Source organism: Phaenicophaeus curvirostris, chromosome 2 (genome assembly GCF_032191515.1).
Source record: "Phaenicophaeus curvirostris isolate KB17595 chromosome 2, BPBGC_Pcur_1.0, whole genome shotgun sequence".
NCBI lineage: Eukaryota > Metazoa > Chordata > Aves > Cuculiformes > Cuculidae > Phaenicophaeus > Phaenicophaeus curvirostris.
The window spans coordinates 49,397,648-49,417,134 of NC_091393.1; the positions used below are offsets into that span (position 1 = coordinate 49,397,648).

General features: G+C 40.7%; 1 protein-coding gene across 15 annotated transcripts in view; it reads right to left on the reverse strand.

The window, feature by feature from the left end:
- The window catches only part of NHSL1 (NHS like 1), a 179,715-nt gene that overhangs the window by 21,344 nt on the left and 138,884 nt on the right, over positions 1-19,487 (reverse strand). For 11 of the 15 annotated variants that reach the window (XM_069851993.1, XM_069851992.1, XM_069851986.1 and 8 more), the window contains exons 3-5: positions 12,811-12,938; positions 9,737-9,808; positions 3,067-3,259 (exon numbers count right to left, since the gene is read on the reverse strand). In XM_069851993.1, the coding sequence (XP_069708094.1) occupies positions 3,067-3,259; positions 9,737-9,808; positions 12,811-12,938 (393 nt within the window). The remainder of the gene's footprint in view (positions 1-3,066; positions 3,260-9,736; positions 9,809-12,810; positions 12,939-19,487) is intronic. The other 4 variants (XM_069851989.1, XM_069851987.1, XM_069851996.1 and 1 more) reach the window with 1 other exon arrangement.

Here is a 19,487-nt window from a genome sequence, read left to right on the forward strand (position 1 = left end):
CGTGAAGCCTTAGACAGCACAAACAAGATGACCATGGGGAAATGTTACTGTGTCAGCTGACCCAGAGTAACTTTTTCCCCAGAGCTACCCAAGAGCTAACTCAACCAATCCATCTTCAATGGCTTTTGATATAAAAACGCTTTTTCAAAGCCACTGTGCAAATTTGTAGCATTTCAAAGTAGCAGCTTTGTTAAATTCCAACAAACAAAATTGGAACATTTCAGGGTTTTTTTCCTTTTTTCATTGTTCTTTTTAAGAAAATATCAATGTTAACAATAAATATATTTTGTAGATTTAGGGATACTTTTCTCCTTCTGTTACAGTTTTGCAACAAATTATCTAGTCATTCCCTATAGGGTACTTCAGTTTTCCCTGGTGCAGTTTGCTCAGTTTCCTTGGATTCACTGAAAATAATAAAGTACGTGCTTAAATCTCACTCTTGTCAGTCAAGCTGGACTCAAGCAAATGCTTAAATGTTTTACTGGATCCAGCCTGGTGCTGATCACTTCTACCACCACCATACTCCTCCATCTGGAAAGAAAGTTAGTTGTGGAAAACCCACGAAAGCAGACATCATTATACATCTTTTGATCCCCAGAATATGTAAAAGCAAAGACTGGCCACCAAGGAAAATTCAGCCCAGCTCCTTCCAGGACAGAATAAGCTCAGCCCAGGGACTCCAAAAGACTGAAACTGCTCCCAAATCTGGATGCCTAGTCAGCAGCTTGTCAGCCTAATGCAACGCCCTGGCACCTTCAAGCTATCCAACAGATTTTTACAGCTACTGTATTAGTTGCAATCTGTTCACCAAAGAGCCCCAAGAGCTGAACTTGCGGAGCATTTGTTGCACAGCCGCGTGAGAGGCCATTGTAACAGAATCATTACTAATGCACTGCTGAAAATGCTGTCGATTGCCGTCTCTTCGGAGGTTGACCTTTTATTTCATGCCAGGAGTAACAAAAGGGAAATTTTTTGACCTCTCTTCTGGGAGAGTGAGAAAAAGAGCAAGCAAAGTAAAAAAACCAAAACAAAACAGTGATGGTTTGGTTTATGGCACACTGAACAAACAGCACCAAATCCTTGGTCTTTTTTTCCCTGCCTTATGCAGTAACATTGGGAACTTCACAAAATAAAATTACTCAGTGTGTGGGAGGACAGAGGAGGGGAGCAGATTGTGACTTTTTAAAAAGGAACAAGGACAGCAGCTTTTTTTATCTGTTGCATGGGGATCACAGCCTGTTACTGTTGCTTGCCTTGTTGTACAGTAGCAATATAATTATTCCAAGGGAAAGGAAACGGTGTATCCCAGAGACTAATCCATATACTGCAACAGCAGTCTTCCTTTACTGCTCTCCCTTTCTATCCGTTCTGATTACCACTTTTAAAATGGAATGAATGATCAACAGTGCTCTCCTGAAAGGTGAGGTGCAGTATGCACATGCACTATCTTTATCAGGGAAGTTGAGGACCACTGAGTGTAAACCAAACAATTCAGGGCACACTAGGTTTGCTATACCACTCAAATTAAGCTGCTTGGAGTCACACGTGTAATTTATACAAACACAGTAACATTCACAATGATTAAATCTGTAATGGTTGATAGATCTCTTTTACCCCACTTTTCTTCCAGCTGTTTACTTCACCCATGTATTTTCAGTATAAGGAGTCATTACAGTGAACAGACTACTCTTTCTGTTAGTATACCCTTCCCTGTTGTCACAATACCTAAGCCTTGCTCAAGCTTATCAATTATGTCAGGTTATCTATTGTTCCTATAACCTGGCCTTCTGTCCCTGTAACCTATATTCCCTAGATGATGCCAACTTTGCCAAGTAAGAGTTAGGCATTGCAATTATTTTCCTTCTATTAATTTTCCCAGGGTGAGGTGTTCATAATATTCAGTTGTCCTTACACTATTTATTTCAAATATATGCTCTTTATTTAAGGGAACATTTCTTGTTGATTTGTTGAAGCTCTCTGATGTTTGTCCCAGAACTACTGTGCCTATACTATTTAAATACTATTAATACTATATAAAATACTAGTTCTTAAAAATACATGTGAAAAAATTATTGCTAGTCATGCAGGGAAAGAGAACACTTGATTTACTTTCAAAACAAAATCAAATACTGTAATCTATTGATTATAAGAGTGAGAGCAGAGTAAGAACACGTCATATGGCCTTTGAAATAAATCAGATACTAAATGTCATCCTGGTTTTGGCAGGCAAACAGTTATTTGAATTAACTAATAACAGACAATCTTGATACTGTGCAGAAAAAAAGACGGATTATTTAACTGAAGTGATAATTCAATCTTTCATAGAAATTCTATTTACACACAATGTAGTATCTACTTAGCATTAGGCTTTAACATAATTTAACTTCCACAGAGTGGGAGCTTTGCAACTGTAAAACCAAAGATCATTTTTAACATGAAGACTTAATACACAGTTCATAACAACAAAATGTGGGCTGTGGCCACGGAAGTGGAGTGTCTTACCAAGACACAAATGGGGCTTGAAGAGGTAGCCCCATTAACTTTTGCCGTTCTTACCCTACTCTCTCTGACACTTAAAACCTCTTGCAGCTGATAAAAATAATAGCCTAGAGGATTTTTTTGTTCAATTTTGTAACATTTAGTCTTTGGAATACAGAAGTCTCCGATAAACTTCCTTACATAAAACTCCTAGAAGAAAATTCTGAAATATCATTAGCATTGCATAAAGCATGATTTTCCATTACATAACTTAAGTGCAGTCCACAGCAAAACACTGTGATTTCTCAATGCTGTTCTTCTATTTCATGAACATCTATTGCTGTTTCAAGCCCACATTGTGTAATTATCATCATTAATGATCATTTTAAGGAATTTTGAGGTTTTCTCATTAAGTTCTGAGCCAGATTATTAAACACAAAACACTGTTTTCACAGGAAGGTGCAATAAGTAATTTAAAATTCATGCATCAAATTTATGTCTGTCAAAATGCTATTCAACTGTATGTATCCCCTTTTATCCCTTCCTTCCCTCATCATTGTAATGTAATTACTGAAATTAAAAGCCTACCAGTCACATTAATAGGAACCACATCCGTTTGGACTGCCTGTGCTTGTTGTCGCATTTTCTCTTCTGGTGTTGGCAGTGGGAGTGACTTAGTCCAGTTGGTCTGGGTGTTGATGTCTGATAACTCACTTGAAACTGGAGTTCTAGGCTTTTTGATGGTAATAAGCTTTTCTTCTTCTGAGGAAGAGACGGGACACTACAAACAGAAAATCATGTAACAATGTAAGTTTACTAGGAAAAAAAAAAAGGTAGGACTGTGGTACAATTAAGGCACTGCCACTGCAGTCATTATGATTGCTTGTAGAGCAAAATACACCCTTACCAACATTACACTTTGATCTACACAGAGTGATTTAAAAAAAACCAATCAACCAACCATCGCACCCTACGACAAAACACCCAGTTTGTATTTATCTAAGGCATCTGATCAGTTGAAGGACTATATACCAATGAGAGAGAATTGAACAGTCTGGAACAGAGCAAAGCACAGTAACTAATCACGTTACACACTGACCTTGTCAGTGACAAAGCCCTCCCCTAGTGCCCTATTAGGAAGGTAAAACTTGAGCACTGCTTTGCTCCAGCTGCACTGGCTTGTAAGGATGCATAAGGTCTCAGCAAGAAGCCTGTTATGAAGAGACAGATTTTGGGAGAGCTGTGTAAAAGAACCAGTCAGCGCGCTCTACAAAATCATCAGCCACGGATCAGTGAGGTAGCAAGAATAACTTCGCTTTGGCCTTGAGGAAACTCACACCAGATTAAAGAGGTTAATTTTGCCCATTTTTCAAGGACGTAAAAGTTAACGATATTAGTACTCATAGAATGGTTGTTTTTAAAGTCATTCCTCATAAAAGAGGCAGATTTCACCTCCCTGCTGGGTGTTTCGCTTAAAAAAAAACTAACAAGAAACAACCCCTCCTTCTCCAAAAAAACAACAAGAACACCCCAATGAAACAAAAAACTTTCTGCACCAGAAAAAGAGGTTGCAACAGCTTGTGCTTCCTTCCATCAAAGTAATAAGCCAAAAAAAAGGCATGTGCTTTCAGGGAGCAAATCTGCTTTCATTACAAGGTCCTCAGCTGCGTGCCAGTAAGGCAGAGCAAGCCATAATGTAGCCTTTTACTGACAGCACAGTACTAGTCCATAGCAAATCCCCAGGACAGGTAGGTTTAGGGCACACAGAAGACACCACTGGGGCTTCTAGCAGGCGGTCACAAAGCTCCAGGCAGCCTTCTCTCCTCCTCACTCCTGCCAGCAAGGTATCCCAGGGAATCCCAGAGGGAAGACCTGGAGGAAAGCCAACCTTCACCTCCTCTTGCCCACAAGCAAAACAAAAATAAAGCAGAAAACAAGGGAGGAGGAGTCATGTAGAGGCTGCAGCATCTTTCTGCAGCCTCCTGACTCCTCTGCCGCAGGGATGTTTGCTTGGGCTGCTTGGCACAGTGGACTCCCCTCTCTACCATCCCCATCGGTCAGTCCTCCCTGGTTTTCTTCATTCCTCTCTCCCTTTGGAGAGCAGCATAATACCCAAAACAGAGCATCCAGTACTGGAGCACTGCCTCTCCCAGTAGTTACCCCCTCCCTCACTGCTGTACGTGGGCGTGGAAAGAAATATCATAGCTATTTATAACAGATTATTTTTTTAATTATTATTATTATGGGGTTTCAGTCTAAGCAATCGTTTTTCTCTTGAAGCAGAGTGCTATACAAAAGACATGCCCAGACACTGTGCCACAACCATTGTTTATCATTTCTGGTTTTAACTTTCTTCCTGTTGCCATGAGGCACTCCCACTGTTTATAAATAAATAACTATGTACTTATCCTATTATGCTTCCACGCTACATCCTTTAGGGCAGTGCCCAACATCTTATTCAATAAAAAATAAAAATAAAAGCAACTCCCAGGAAAAGGTAAAAGAACAGAAAAGTAAAATCTCTTCAGGTAATAATAAAAGAAAATATTTCAGGCAATGAAATTATTACTAATATCAATTTGCGGTTTGGAACCCCGCTTTGAAATGTGGGAGCTCTTCTTCAAGGAAATAATCCATTTTTGTCAGTCTTGCATTTCTTTACTACTGAGGCTAAGATGGGATGGATGCTGCTCTGTAGGAAAGCGCTCAGCCCTATGAAAGCCCCAGCAACTCTTTCAATACAGGCTTCTTGGAGGACACCAATATTTTTCAGGCCCACAGTGGTTTTAAAAGGTTCTAAAACCTTTTCTATGAAAATATAACAGAAACACTTTTTACGAGGATGTCTACATCCACAGTTTATACACACGTACAGTGTAGACACACATATGTCTATGCACCTACAGCAAACACAAGCACTATACCACCTCAAATCACTCAGATTTTATAAAAACTTTCATTAACTGAAGCAATTTGGGAGTGAAACGCCATTGCAGCAGGTAAAGCTGCCTCCAGGCCACGCTTCCCCCCAGTTAGGTTTAAATACAGCTAAGAGAAGGAGTTTGTAAGGAACATGTTATGGGGCTGCTAGCCCAACGTCACAGCGCATACGTATGAGTGAACTGAAAGGAGTCATCAGAAGTTGAAATACTGCTTTCTCCGTTCTACAAAAAGCTTTTCTCCTACCTCAATCAGGGTACCGAGGCAGACGCTTTGAGTCTGGTTTTGCAGTTTGTGTGGGGTGAGGATGAGCTCCAGTGACCTTCGGCTACTGTGCTTGGTTGATACTGTCAGCATTAGTATGTCACATTCAGACTAGACTGCAGTGCTGGGTCTCAGCTGTCAAACAGCATTCACCAGGGGCTACCCAATATGCCAAGAGGCAGAGATAGTGGTTACAAAGCCACCCTTCATTTTCAAGGAAATTGCCTAAACCATGCAGATCACTTTCTGTTACAGTATTAAACAGACAGAAAAACTGAAGAACTGAAGCATCTACTACAAAGGAATCCTAAATATATAAAAAGCCCACGCAGCAACAACCAAAATTTTGAAGAATTAAAAGCTGAGAAAATTGGGGACAGATGGAGGAAGACAGACAGAACGAATCAGCCCAGTGAGCATGTAACAAATGAACCACAACTGAAAACCCAATTGTGCAGTTGAGGTCAAAGCATTGAATCAGTGAGAATGATTTTCTGCCATAGGACAGTGGTGTGTACTCCTCCAAATAATTCAGTAAAAGAGCTGTGGGTGGTTTGGGGTATAGGAAAAAATGTTCATATTTCATCTGAAGGTACACTTATTATGGTTTCTTCAGAAGCAGGACTGTCTCCATCTACAGTCTTTCAAAGCATTCACATTGATAGTGGTGTAGGGGTTTTTTGATGAGAAGATACTTCTAACAGGCATGACAAAGCCATATACAGCTTTATTGCACATAGAGGAAACCAGTAGCTCAGCTTTCAGCTTTCCTCACATAGAAATTATTTACCTCTAATCATGATGAAAATAGGGATTTACATATTTTTAGCAAACATTCCCAGATTTACAACACAGAAGCTTGCTGGAAGATGGAGTGAATTGCTGCTGCATAATAGGAAAGTCTTCTCAAGTAAGGTCTGTTACATCAGAAATGAGAGAATCACCAGATTGGAAAAGACCTCTTGGATCATTGAGTCCAACCATTCCTATCTGCCACTATGCCACGTCCCTGAGCACCTCATCTACCCCATCTACCCGTCTTTTAAATACTTCCAGGGAAGGTGACTCAACCACCTCCCTGGGCAGCCTCTTCCAGTGCCCGATGACCCTTTCTGTGAAAATGATGACCCTTTCTGTGAAAAAATTTTTTCTGATGTCAAGCCTGTACCTCCCTTGGAGCAGGTTGAAGCCATTCCCCCTTGTCCTGTCCCCTGTCACTTGGGAGAAGAGGCCAGCTCCCTTCCCTCCACAACCTCCTTTCAGGTAGTTGTGGAGAGCAATAAAGTTTCCCCTCAGCCTTCTCTTCTCTAGGCTAAACAACCCCAGTTCCCTGAGACACTCCTCATAAGACTTCAGCCCCTTCTCCAGCTGCTTCACCAGCTTCATTGCTCTCCTCTGGACATGCTCCAGAGCCTCAACATTCTTCTTGTAATGAGGGGCCCAACAGAATAGAATAGAACTGGACTAGGCACTACTTTGAGATTATGTTTCAGATTAGCAAAACTGATCATAAACACTTTGTTTATAATAGAACAGAAAGCACTTGTTCCATTTTTAAAGCACCTCAGATGCATAACAACTTTATAGCTGGACTTAAATGGCAAAAATTCTGTGCAACAGGATGCTAGACTCATCTCCTCAGGAAAATTTTGAATTAAACCTTTTAAACGGACCAGAGAAGAAGGAAAAGTGATATGGGATGTAAAAGCAACAGTCTAGGACCTTGCAGTGTTTCCACGAACATGCATTAGAGTGGAAAAAGCATGAACTTTGAAATGGGAGTTGAAATGAGAATCCAGGAGAGAAATGGCCTATAAATACCCTGCAGACAAGCTATACAGCTCAGTAAGCCACAGCCTTGCCTTGTTGACATATTGTCCCCCAGCCTACTCAACTGCTGAGATACAACAAAAGGGTTTCACTATCTCAGCACATTCATGGTATTTGAGAGGTCCCAGATGACAAGTGAGTATATGCTGTATATCTTGCAGCATGTTCTGCCTACATATCCTGGTTATTCTTAATCCTTTTATATTCCAGGGGTTTATACTATACTGTTTGAAAAAAGATGAGACCTCCAAGAGAAAAATCCAATCCACATAAATTTTACCTTTCAGCAAAAGAACTTCAAACTTTAAGTAATTTCTTGTACCTCACTGTCACTGCAATCACTTTTAAAATTATAATTTCTCACAAAAGCAAAATTGAGAAAAAAAAATAAAAATCAGTATTGCAGACAGGAGTCATATAAATTCAGCTGTCTGTTACTATTCACCAATGTTCTGTTTCTCCTCCAGCCTTTTGCTAGGTTTGACGGCTTCAAGTGCCCTTTTACCCAATGCAAGGACAAACAGTAACAGGGAAAAATCCCCCAATCTCCAAACCTTTGATTTCCTCTTTCTTGGTCAATTGCCAGTGTCACCTTATCTGCCTGCTTAAGTTGAACTAGTTATGTCTTGTTCTATTTGGTGCCCTCCAGGCCAAGGTTCCCAGTCTAGTGCCCCTAAATTTCACAGGATATTCCCTTTTATTACTCCTTAAAGGCAGATTTTCAGCTGCAGTAGCCAATGTTGCTATTCCAATAAGTTGCTATTCCACTAAATCCTTAACTCCATAGCCTTCACTGTCTCAGAAAGGAAGGGCTTCTTCGTTGTTCTTGAAAGAAATTACTGACTGTCAAGAAAGTTATCAACTTAATCAGCACTGCAAAACCATTCCTTTCTTCTTACTCTGTCGCAATGGGACTACAAACACAAGAGCAGCTGTACTGCATGAAATCAGAGCTCCAAATGCCTCCTTAGTATCTGCCTTATGGTAACTGCCAATCAATGATATACAGGTGAAATTAAATCAGAGAATGCATATAGTGGATGCTTTCCTTCAGCACTGGATGGAGTGTCCTCCCCCAGGACCTCATCCAACAGCTTTCTGAACCCATCTAAACTTTCAGCATCCACAATTCTTGCAGCAACTGCACAGTGTGAGTATGTGGCGAGTGAAGGTTTACCCTCTTTTCTCTATTCAATGAATTTCGGTATTCACTTGCATATGCTTTGGCATTTTATGCTTTGTATTGCTGTTTCAACCCAGTAAAATTGAGCAGTATTTTCAAAAAAAAAAAGTGAAGCAGTATAAAACAAATGCTGATTACAAGTGCACACCCTGCAATCGCAGTTGAAGGGCAGGGAGGCCAGCTGAGGGCACCATCACCTAGAATTATCTACAGTTCTGCCAGAGCCCATGCCTCAGGGCTCCCAGGCATTCCCACCCCAAACTGGAGTGCCCAACTGCTTTAGCCCCTCTTAACACCATGCAAAATTTTGAATTAGACCTCTTCAAGTCCCTCAAGCCAATACAGTTAATACATTTGTTTAAATGGTCTCTTCCAGATATTGAAGAGACCATTAACAGTTTGGCTGAGTGCAGTGGTAAAAATATACCTTTTCCCCCTGTGAATAAGCAAAATAAAAGTTTTTGCACCCAAAGCTTAACAGATTGTATCAAAGCAAAGTTCATAAGCCAAATCACAGGACCTGGGGAAAAATACCATGAGTTTTTGGCATACAAATATTTTCATAGATGGAATAAAGACATTATATATTGCATGCCTGGGAGCAAGTACTCTCTGTAGCTCACATTCATCATTTAAGAAAAACACGTGACTCCAAATTAGTAAAGGTTTTCCTTGGCTCATTAAAACCCAACAAAGCAGCCAATTAAATATGATACAATGTTCATTGGAGAGGGGTTTCAGAGGAAGCAAATGTTAATAGACAAAAAGGAATTAGAAAATTTCAGTGAAACAAGTAAACAGTTTAGGATACTGGACTGCAGACAAGAAGGAGTAATGAGAAAAAAAAAAAAGGAAACAAACCTGGCATAGCATTCTTCCATTGAGCAGTTGACTTTTTAATTTATTTATTTTTTAACGGAAAACAAAGCAGATAACAACTGAAGGCTAAGAGCAGAATAAGACTGCATATATCCTAAATTCTACAAGTAACATCAAGCTGCAGACTTGGCAGCTGGATGGTCCCACTCGTGGGCAAGGTACCTTGTTGCTCCATGGAACCAAGTTACAGCAGGCGCTAATGCAAGACTGAGAGATGCAGTCTAACAGACTAGACTGTTGAGCAAGACAAAAAGAAACAAAGAGAATGAGTGATAAAAAGGGAAAGAAAAAAGAATGAGAAAAAAACTCACAAAAGACAAATACATTTAATATACATTATGTATACATTTCAGAACATAAGGGGAACCAGAGTTTGAAAGCAACATCTCAATACACCTTTAACACCCAGATAACAGTGCAATATTGAAGGACAGGAATAGCTCCCAAGTCACATCACCAATAGCAGTATGTAAGAGATAAGAAAGGAGGACAGTGGTGACAGTGCTGAGATGTAAAATCCAGATAAACCATTTTAATCTCCAACAAACTCAATTAGGATCAGCAGAAATACAAAGCAGTGGAGCCTGGTCTGTGCCCCACTAATACAACTTAAAAGAATCAATGTAAGAATAAAAGGGCAGTTCCAAGAACTTAATTTTTTATCATTCAGAGACATCATGTTTCTGTGATTTCTAATTTTGTTTGCTTGGGTTTGAGTTGAGATAACTTACCTGCCTGTCCCTAGTGGTTTCCCTTTGAAACAGCACATTCTGTTTATTTTAGACTTTTTTTAAGACTCACACTGAACCAAACACGTGCTTTGTAGTATGAATATTACCCTCTGGTGTCAAACACCCACCTCCACTAAACATAAGAATGTTTGTGGATCGAGGTCTTCTCATGCATCATCTAGCCATGGTTTCATATTATGTTTCCAGTGAAGACAAACTAGCAGAATATCTACCCACGCAGACTAAAACGAATAAGGAAAGATGGTTTCCTTTGTGAAATCACCATGCAGCAAAACACAGTCTTTCTGCAAGTTGCCAAATATGTTAAACTTGGAAGCAAATTTCTCAGCAACAAATAGCTATTCATCTAACCCCCCTACTCTGTCGTTCTAAAATTTCACCTATTAAATACTGGAGGTACAGAAAGCTACAAAGTTTTCATCTACTGATGAGGAGTTTACATCTTGAATCATGGGGTTTTGGTGACACCAGTTCCACACTGCCACTGATGAACTGTTCTGACAGCTGAAATATGACTCACTAAAGGCATAAGGCTTATTAATATTACTTAGCACTTTACCCGTGACATTATAATTCAAGTTCAGAGGTCTGTTGTGGTTAGCATTCATTTAAAGTGTAAAATTTTAGGCCATTACAGAAAAAGCCAACTGAAAAAAGATACTGGTCAAAGGACACTACTAAACACTGAGTTGTACAATATGAAAGGAGAATCATGCTACCTTCTACAAGGAAGTAATGCCTTTCTGAGCTGCAAATAAGAGTGGCAGGGTTATGGTTAAAGTTCTGAGACAATCAGTAACATCTAAGACTGTCAATTTGGCAACTATCTTTCTCCACAGATCTGAATCATCCTTTCAGCTAAATATATTCAAAATGGAAGTGCTATTCTCCATGAAGCATAATTAGTTGCATTAATCTTTTTCAGAATGTACAGAAATTGTTAGTAACATGTTAACACTCAAAGAAACCCTTAACTAAGATAAGGATGACAGTTCTTAGACTCTAAAAGGCCTCACCCATACTTACATGCTTTCTTTCAAGTTAACAAAGTGTATTTATATTTTTTATATGTTATATTATTTTTACATGTGCAAATGGTTATAAGCTGCACAGCATTGGCCAAGAACACATGATAATATACAGGTATGCATATATATGCAGCACATTAATACAATGTACAAACAAACAATGCATTACTGCTTTCCCCAGTGGAAATTGTAATGCCACTAATTTCAGTAAAGTTTAGCAAATTATCATTATAATGAACCCCATGGTATGAAAGTGCTTTACATTCTCTGTTCACTGCCAGCACATACCACACATAGCTGAACAAGATGCTCTAACATTTCCTGCCAATAAACAGATACAATGCAATCACCACCTGGATGAGAAACTGTACATAATCCATGACACCTTTTATTATGTGATTAAAAACCATGGAGAATAGAACAGAAAACACTGTATCCTTTAAAGTTAGTTCTCAGGATGTGCATACTTTGTATTGAGACAGACTTACTCAGTTCATGCTACAGAGATCAAGGATTACAATCAAGGATACCCTCCCATTCTCAGAATGGTAGCTTGTGGCAAAGTATTCTAGAGCTAGCTATCTTAAAAATCACAGGAGCTCCAGTATTTCAGGTTTGGACAGCCAGGCTTCAGCCCATTTTGCTGCCCATCCCTGCAGTAATGCCCTTTCCCCCAGCATCAAAGTTAGCTTCTCTTTCAGGGATCACAGGCACAATAGGGCAAGGTAACAACGTGGGTGTAAATTTCTTCTCTTGTTTAGTACACTAATGTAATTTACTGGTTTTGTAACTGAAGTGTCTATAAATTGATGTACATATAACAACATGTCTTGAAAACTTTCTTAGGATCTCTGCTAAACTGACCCTTCTCTTTCTCTCTTTATTGGTTTAACTCATTTCTAGGTTCTAAGCTAAGCATACACAAGTTGAGATGTGGGCCTATAAACTGAAAACTGTGAAGTAAGGAAAGCTGACAAACCCAACTTAGTGGTCAATCTTCCATTCTTCTGGATGCCTTTAGGCAAAGGGTTGTGATGCATTAGGACAAAACCTCCACCTAAGGAAACTACATAACTGCCTGTATTAGCAATTCAAAGTGTGCACAAGCATGTACAGTGATGGCTGGCTAATAGCTCTTCCTGCTACTTCAATGTAAACACTTAACAAGATTCCAAACAACTACCTTTGCTGGAGTTTTCCCTCCAGAACATTACCAAACTCCTCCTGTTTTTCAATACCTTTATTTTATCAGTGGCAGCTTTATATAAAGGCATGAGCAGAATTTGGATTTTTAAGAGACTATAGATGTCAGATGACCTAATACCACTGTAATTCAAACGAATAAGCACCTTTACAATCTTCTAAAAAATTTTACATTATTTGAACAATGCTATGGCAGGTGATTAAACTGCACCAGTCATGTATCCTTTCCAGCACTTCAACCCAGCCCTATTACCTTTTGTTCAATTTCTTCATAATCATCCTGGTAACTTCCACAGATTGCACTGGAGGATGAGGAGAAGGTGGGGCCCTGAGAGTAATACTGTGAGCTCCGGTAGCCATCCCGCCGCAGCTTGTCACACTCTGCAGAAGGACAGAGAAAGATGAGGTTATTTAATGACAAGAGCCATTATTGTTTATGCTTGGGTACACTGCACTTACAAAAGTACACAGTATTTCCCTGTAACTGTTTACCATACCTTGGCATCGTCTGTCCCAAGTAACAGAACCCAAAGGTGCACTTCTTATATTTGTATCTATATTTTTCCCTTCTCCACATTTTTTTTATACATATACCCACACACCGTGTAAATACAAATGGCTTTTATTAACCCAGGGATGGCAAGAGCTTTGGAAAGAAGTGGAAATTGTGCTATTTATTTATCTAACTGAGGCCTGGCTCCGTGTCTTGACAGATGGCAGCATCTTCCAGGATGGGAGACAGAAGCATGTGAGTAACACTGGGGGCCTCGTTTGCCAGGCCGGTAGACATCCATTATGTGCCTTACACTTGAAATGATGATGATGATCACTACTCAAGCACCATCTGCTAATTAACTTTGGCACTGACCACTTGTCTTGTCTTCCTGCCTGCAGAAGAGACCATTTACTGTGATTTTGGAGAGGAATGCAATTCACAAGGATCTAAAAAATCTCATGTCACTGCAGAACATGTACAGTTTAATACTAAAGACCTTGCAAAGCTCGTAAAGAATTCAGAGCAAACACACATCCCCACTCAAAACGGCCAAAACCCTAGCCAGGATCTCCTCCTCCTCCCCCAAGTTTTCCACAGCAATCTTCCCACCTCCTAATTGATATTCAGTGTGATTGTACTAAAGAATAACAGACGCCAGAGCATAAGGAAAAATTAAATGTTCAAGATGCAGCCACCAAACTCATCAGCACAGTCAAACTGTTAGCTTTACTTTTCCAGAGACAGGTATCTGAATCTGTTAAAAGACGAGGAAAGCAAGAAGAAAATTAAGTATTTTGTACAATTCTATCTAAGGAAATGAAAATTCTGCGCAATACACAGGCATCAGCGCGACACAAAGCACTTTTATCATCACGTGCTGGAGAAAGACTTTCTGTGATTGCATCATCTGTCTCTCTATCTTGATCATTTTAACACCCCTTAAAATGGGAAACATGCAATGTTTATACTGAGGTCTTAGAGAAGCTTTCGCCTGGTAAATGATTAAGTGGAGTTACAACTTGCAACTCCAGCATACGTTTCCTCTGTCAAACTCAGCTGCTTCTGAGACCAAGGTCTGGAGGGCTCCATGCTGGTGGGGTAACCATCCTAGAGCACTCGCAGCTCTGTGAGGATTTAATCAGTGCAGACCACCCCGTATACACATATTAAGAAGGCCAGCTCACAGTCTGACAACTAGCCATCTCCATTGAAGCCAGATGTACATCCTGGCCTATCACATGTGTTTGTATGGGGTCAAAAGGGCAGTATGGCACAAACCTGCCACTCCTCTGTCAATTCAAGGACCAAGGGTGGTGTGGTGCATTTGGAGATCCAGGAACAGAGGGTTGGTAATCCCGTTTACCTGTTTCACACATGTGCAGCACAATTCTGCACACATCTGGCTAACAGCTGCTGCTGTTCAGGGGAAGGGGATGTGGGGTGGTGTGTGTGTGTGTGAAAAATGACTGCAAGCAACCGCAGCAAAACAAATTCCTCCAAATCTGGCAGTGGATCCAGCCAGATCCAGCGCATAATGCTCACAAACATGAGTGCCCTGACAGGCTGTCTGTCGGTTTGCGCTACAAATCAACAGGGATAAACAGGCTGTGGCAGAACAAGACAACCCAAAGACTTGTGTGAACTTGTACTGTGCATTAATGCACTACAAGTTAACACCTTAGGCACTGCAAGTTTTACCCTCAGATCAGTTGTTGATAATCACAAACAAACATGAAGACAACCTAAGGAGCATATGAATGCAGTTATTTTTCCTCCTGTTCCTGGGATAAGAACCAGGGACCTGGCTGGCCATTTCCATGACTCTCCAACATCAGGCATCACAGCAGGCCCCAAGGGCAATGGGCTCTTAGGAGCTTGACAGATGTACCCTCCGATATTAACAGCTTGACCTTATTTATTCTAATCGAGGAGATTAAGATGACGGATAACACAATTCATGAAGTGCAGAAGAACTAAAAAAACTTAAGGAAGTCAACACCAAAGGTCTCAAGTCCACTGCAAGTTCAACAAGTGGAATGGCAATAAAAACCTGTCAATTCATCAAGCTTGCAACCTCTGTTTCTCCACAAGAAAAAAAAACTCCGTTCCTCCAAGAAACACAAGAAGTTACGGCAGCAATGTTGCTGAAGAAGCCAAGAGAACTGCTACAAACCAGCAAGTGAATCACACCAACAAAAAGGTGACCTGTCCCCGAGAACAGCTTTTCTGTTTACATACCATGAAAGTACATTTCACAGCACAGAAGGAAACACATTGTGGACGGCACCTGAGGCCAACAAACCTTAGCAGAAATTTTAGGCAGGGATCTTTTACTTCCCACTGCAACAGCCCACAAGTACGACAAAAGGCAAATGATTGCACCGAACTGCAGCTAGTATCACTGCCAGCCCACAATGACAACTTTGGTTTAAAAACCTATTCTAGCTGGGGAATGAACCCTTCCCCGTTCCCAATCTCATCTCTATTATTAAAGGTGTACATGGTCTTCTGTAAGCAATGAGCTTTGTATTTTTCACATAAATGTTTTTTAATTTATATAAAATATATACAGAAAGAAGGTAGAAAAACTTATTCTAGGAAAGACTCTAGACATGCTTCCTTTTTCCCAGAGGAACAATACCTTGTCCTATTCCCACAATCCCAAACAGAACAAAGCACTATACACAGAGTTAGTGAAAAAGTTCTTATAGTTATGCAACTTATTTCAGACACGGGAAGCTGATTAGATAACAGAAGGATACAGCCAGTTCCAGCTATTAATAATCTTCAGTTTTAGGAATGTGACAATACGTTACTGCACACTCAGCCAGGGACAGACACTCTTGGATCCAGTAGCAGGGCTGCCATTACCCACATTATCCAATATACAAAACCATGCACAGGCTTTCTGTATTTCTGCAAAAGAACTGCCAAGGCAAACCCTAGGAGACCACATTAGGTATGACACAAACCTATTCCTGAGGATGCACCGCCAGTTCAACTCTGGAGTACATGCAGAGCAAGCTCAGAGTCATCATCTTGCGTTTATCTGATCTGAACCGCACAATAATTATTACTGTGCCTCAAATTAAGTGTTTATGTTTAAATAAACACTAACCGTTCATCCAGGAGGACCAGGGAAGAGCCAATATCTTGGCAACTGTGATCAGAAGCTGCACTGGCTGGTGCCACAGCACGGAGACAGGAACTACCTCCCTTTCATCCCCTACTGCTTCTGGAGCTGAGTGCGCAGCGGTGCTGCTCATCATCTTCTGCTGCCCTGCAAGTTCTTTTCCGGCGAGGTAAAACCCTAGATTAGTTCTTGTCCTTCTCCTTCTATACTAGTGATACACTAAATTTGAAAACCTGCTAAAACCTACTAAACCGACTAAAGTCGCTTAAAAATAACTTTAGTCAGATTATATCAAAATATAATTTATCCCCACTTATGTGGCACAAGCTAAACTCTTCCTAGAGAAGGAATTTTTGCTTGAGGTTCAGTTCTGCTGTTCACAGGGTGTTTTTAGTTAAGCATGAAGGAACTGCATCAGAAATGTGGTCAGAAACCTATTTAAGCCCGTCTCATCATTTCCACAGTTATTATAACAGTGTAGATGTGATGTACAAGAGATGCATGAAGAAGAAAATACATTAAAGCTGTACTCCAACACCTTTACATCTGAGCCACTGCCACATCCCCAACCACTCCTACATCCTCTCAGGGCTGCACTACCACAGGGTTTGCTAAATCCTGGCATCAGACAGGGGCGTGCTGGGGATGACAGCAGGTAAGCACATCAGCCTTCTCTGGTCTTCTCCTTCATGCTGGATAAAGTGGGGCAACACGTGGGTACCAGTGGTACCACACTGACAGCGAGGGCTCAACCGAGCTGACTGTGATTCTGCACTGGAGTTTTGAGCCAAAGGCATTGAAATTCAGTGCTGTTGTGAATAACTCTACCTCTCCGTATCGCCCAGCCTTATCGCCCAGCCTCTGTTACAGACAGTCAGGCCAAGTGTATGAAAATACCTCCAAGGCCTTTCTGCTCAGATCCCCTCTCCATTTTATACAAGGAACTTGCACTTGACCCTGAGCTGGTAACAGTACCAAATCTCACATGCAGACTCTATTTATTGCTTTCCCAACAAATCACATTGTTTCATGATAATTTGAGCCACAAATCACTGGAGCAAACAGAAGGCACAACACACCGGTACTGCAATAATTCATCTGACGTGGTATTACTGTGGAAAACCACGATTAACGCTTGTCTGCTTGGTCACACCTACACACTGCATTGCTCCACAACAGAAGGCAGGCTGGGCTTGCTGGGAGAAGACTTGATGTGTTGGCTCCTACCCTCTCCTTTAACTGACTTTGGTAACATTTTGTACCTGCTAAGCTTCCTACCTAAAACTAGTCACAGTACCTAGAAATTTTATATGAAGGAAGATTGCCCTGCCAGCAGCAAAATCAGTCAGAATTAGATGGATTTGTGGCATTTTCAGTTCCCCATAATATTTTTTTTTTTATTTTTTTTTTTAATCTGTAAAGGAACTGTGCAAGACTAGGGGTCCTTTTCCACAGGTTTCTTCATAGAACTGTTCTATCGCCTGGTGAGGTCAGGGCACCCAGTACTGACCTGGGTGCAGGGAGAAAAGCTCCAGCTGTTGATTTTCAGGGCTGGACCCCATGTGGGCCTGGGTTGTGTCCCCAAGGTGTAGCCCCAGCAGTAGCAAAGCCACAGCTTTCTGCCACTACTCTGGATCAGTCCTCCACACCCCTGGCCTGAACAGGCAAGCCATAACTCACTTGATTATCCCTAATGAGATTACTCATGTAAGTAAACACTGCTCATGTGATCGCTGGAGGATCAGACCTTAAGCCCTGTAGCTGTCTACATACACACGTACATGGTCAGAGGCACTCTGACAAGCATGTATTCAAGAGTTTAATATTAAAAAAAATCACTTTTCTGGGTTTTTAAGTATTTATTAGTAACCAGTAAACACACCAGTAAAGTCATCAGTAAAGACTTGCTTGGAATAACTAGTTATCCCATGGTATGGATCAAGAAATGCAAGCCAGAAAGGTAACAGTCCAGAAACTATTGCCTCGTATCCAAGCACAGCACCTGGAACTTCAGACCAATCATTAAAAACCAAGGACAAAATACCAGCCTGACAAGGGGCAGCTTTCCGGAGGAGCAGAGGCGCTGTCTGCCCAGCAGATCTGCCCAACACTGCTGGAAAAAGAACTCCCTGGTGTAAAAGGTAGAAAGGGGAAAGATCAGCAGACACTTTGCTTGCCTTTGCACCACCTCTTGTTGTCTCTTAGTCAGTAAGAAGGGACAAATGACAAGCTGACAGCTGCGTCTGCATGCTTGAAAAACTCTCTCAGCTAAAGTCAGGGTGACTTCTTGGCAGAGCTTTTCATGTTGTAACTTGTATTCTGTGGAGCGGGACTTTTTCTTTCTTTTATTTTTCTGTAGTAGAGAGAGGCTATTAACTGCAAGAGTCAGCTAAACTGTCAGCTACAGAAATAAATCTGCTGACTAGCATATTAAAGCACCTTTATCCATTCACTGCACATATCACTGGAAAACTGTTCTACTCCCTGAGGTCAAAATCTTTTTTTTTTTTTTTGAATCTTCAAACACTGTAGCCAACCACTTTTTCTGTAAATACTCACAAATTCCTCCTTAAGGCACAACTACAAATACAATCTTAGATGTTGTCGTTCAAAATTTCGTCTAAATCCAGACAGACTGTAGTACAATATACATCTGTCTCATAAAAGCAAACTTTTAAAAAACCCATTACTTTAGCAGTCACACCGCACTTTAATAATAACAATATGTACTATATCACTGCTTTGGGGGTTAGAGAGCCTTTTGTTTCAAAGCTGATGAATAATTACATATCATTTTAACTTCTTTCTTGCATATTTTGGATTTGAATTTGTTTTTCCAGCTGTGCTGAGACAATTAAGACCTTGCAGGCTTGTGACAGACAGGAGTGGGTGTCAGAAGACCTGGACCCCCAGCCCAGCACTGCTGCATTCAAGCAAATTACTTCAGGTTAGGTCCAGTCAAAAACTTTACATCTACAGATAGTTATGTCACAATCTAAATTTCACATATTTGCCTCCCAAATTCAGAGGACACACGGGTGTGTACACTCTGCCTGCAGCATGTGAGTATATAGCTAGGCACCTCTGGGTAAGGCCAAGGAAGAAGAAACTGAGATGCTTTAACTCACTCTCATCACACAAGTAACACCCAACACGGGTCCAATGCTGCAGGCAACGCTCTTACAAGCAGCAGATTTCAACAGCTCTGCTTCTGAGGATTATGTGCTTTTCACGCAACAGTTGCTTAAACTAAGGTACTGCAAGTTAAAGTATTTTTCATGTAGATACGTATGTAAATTCA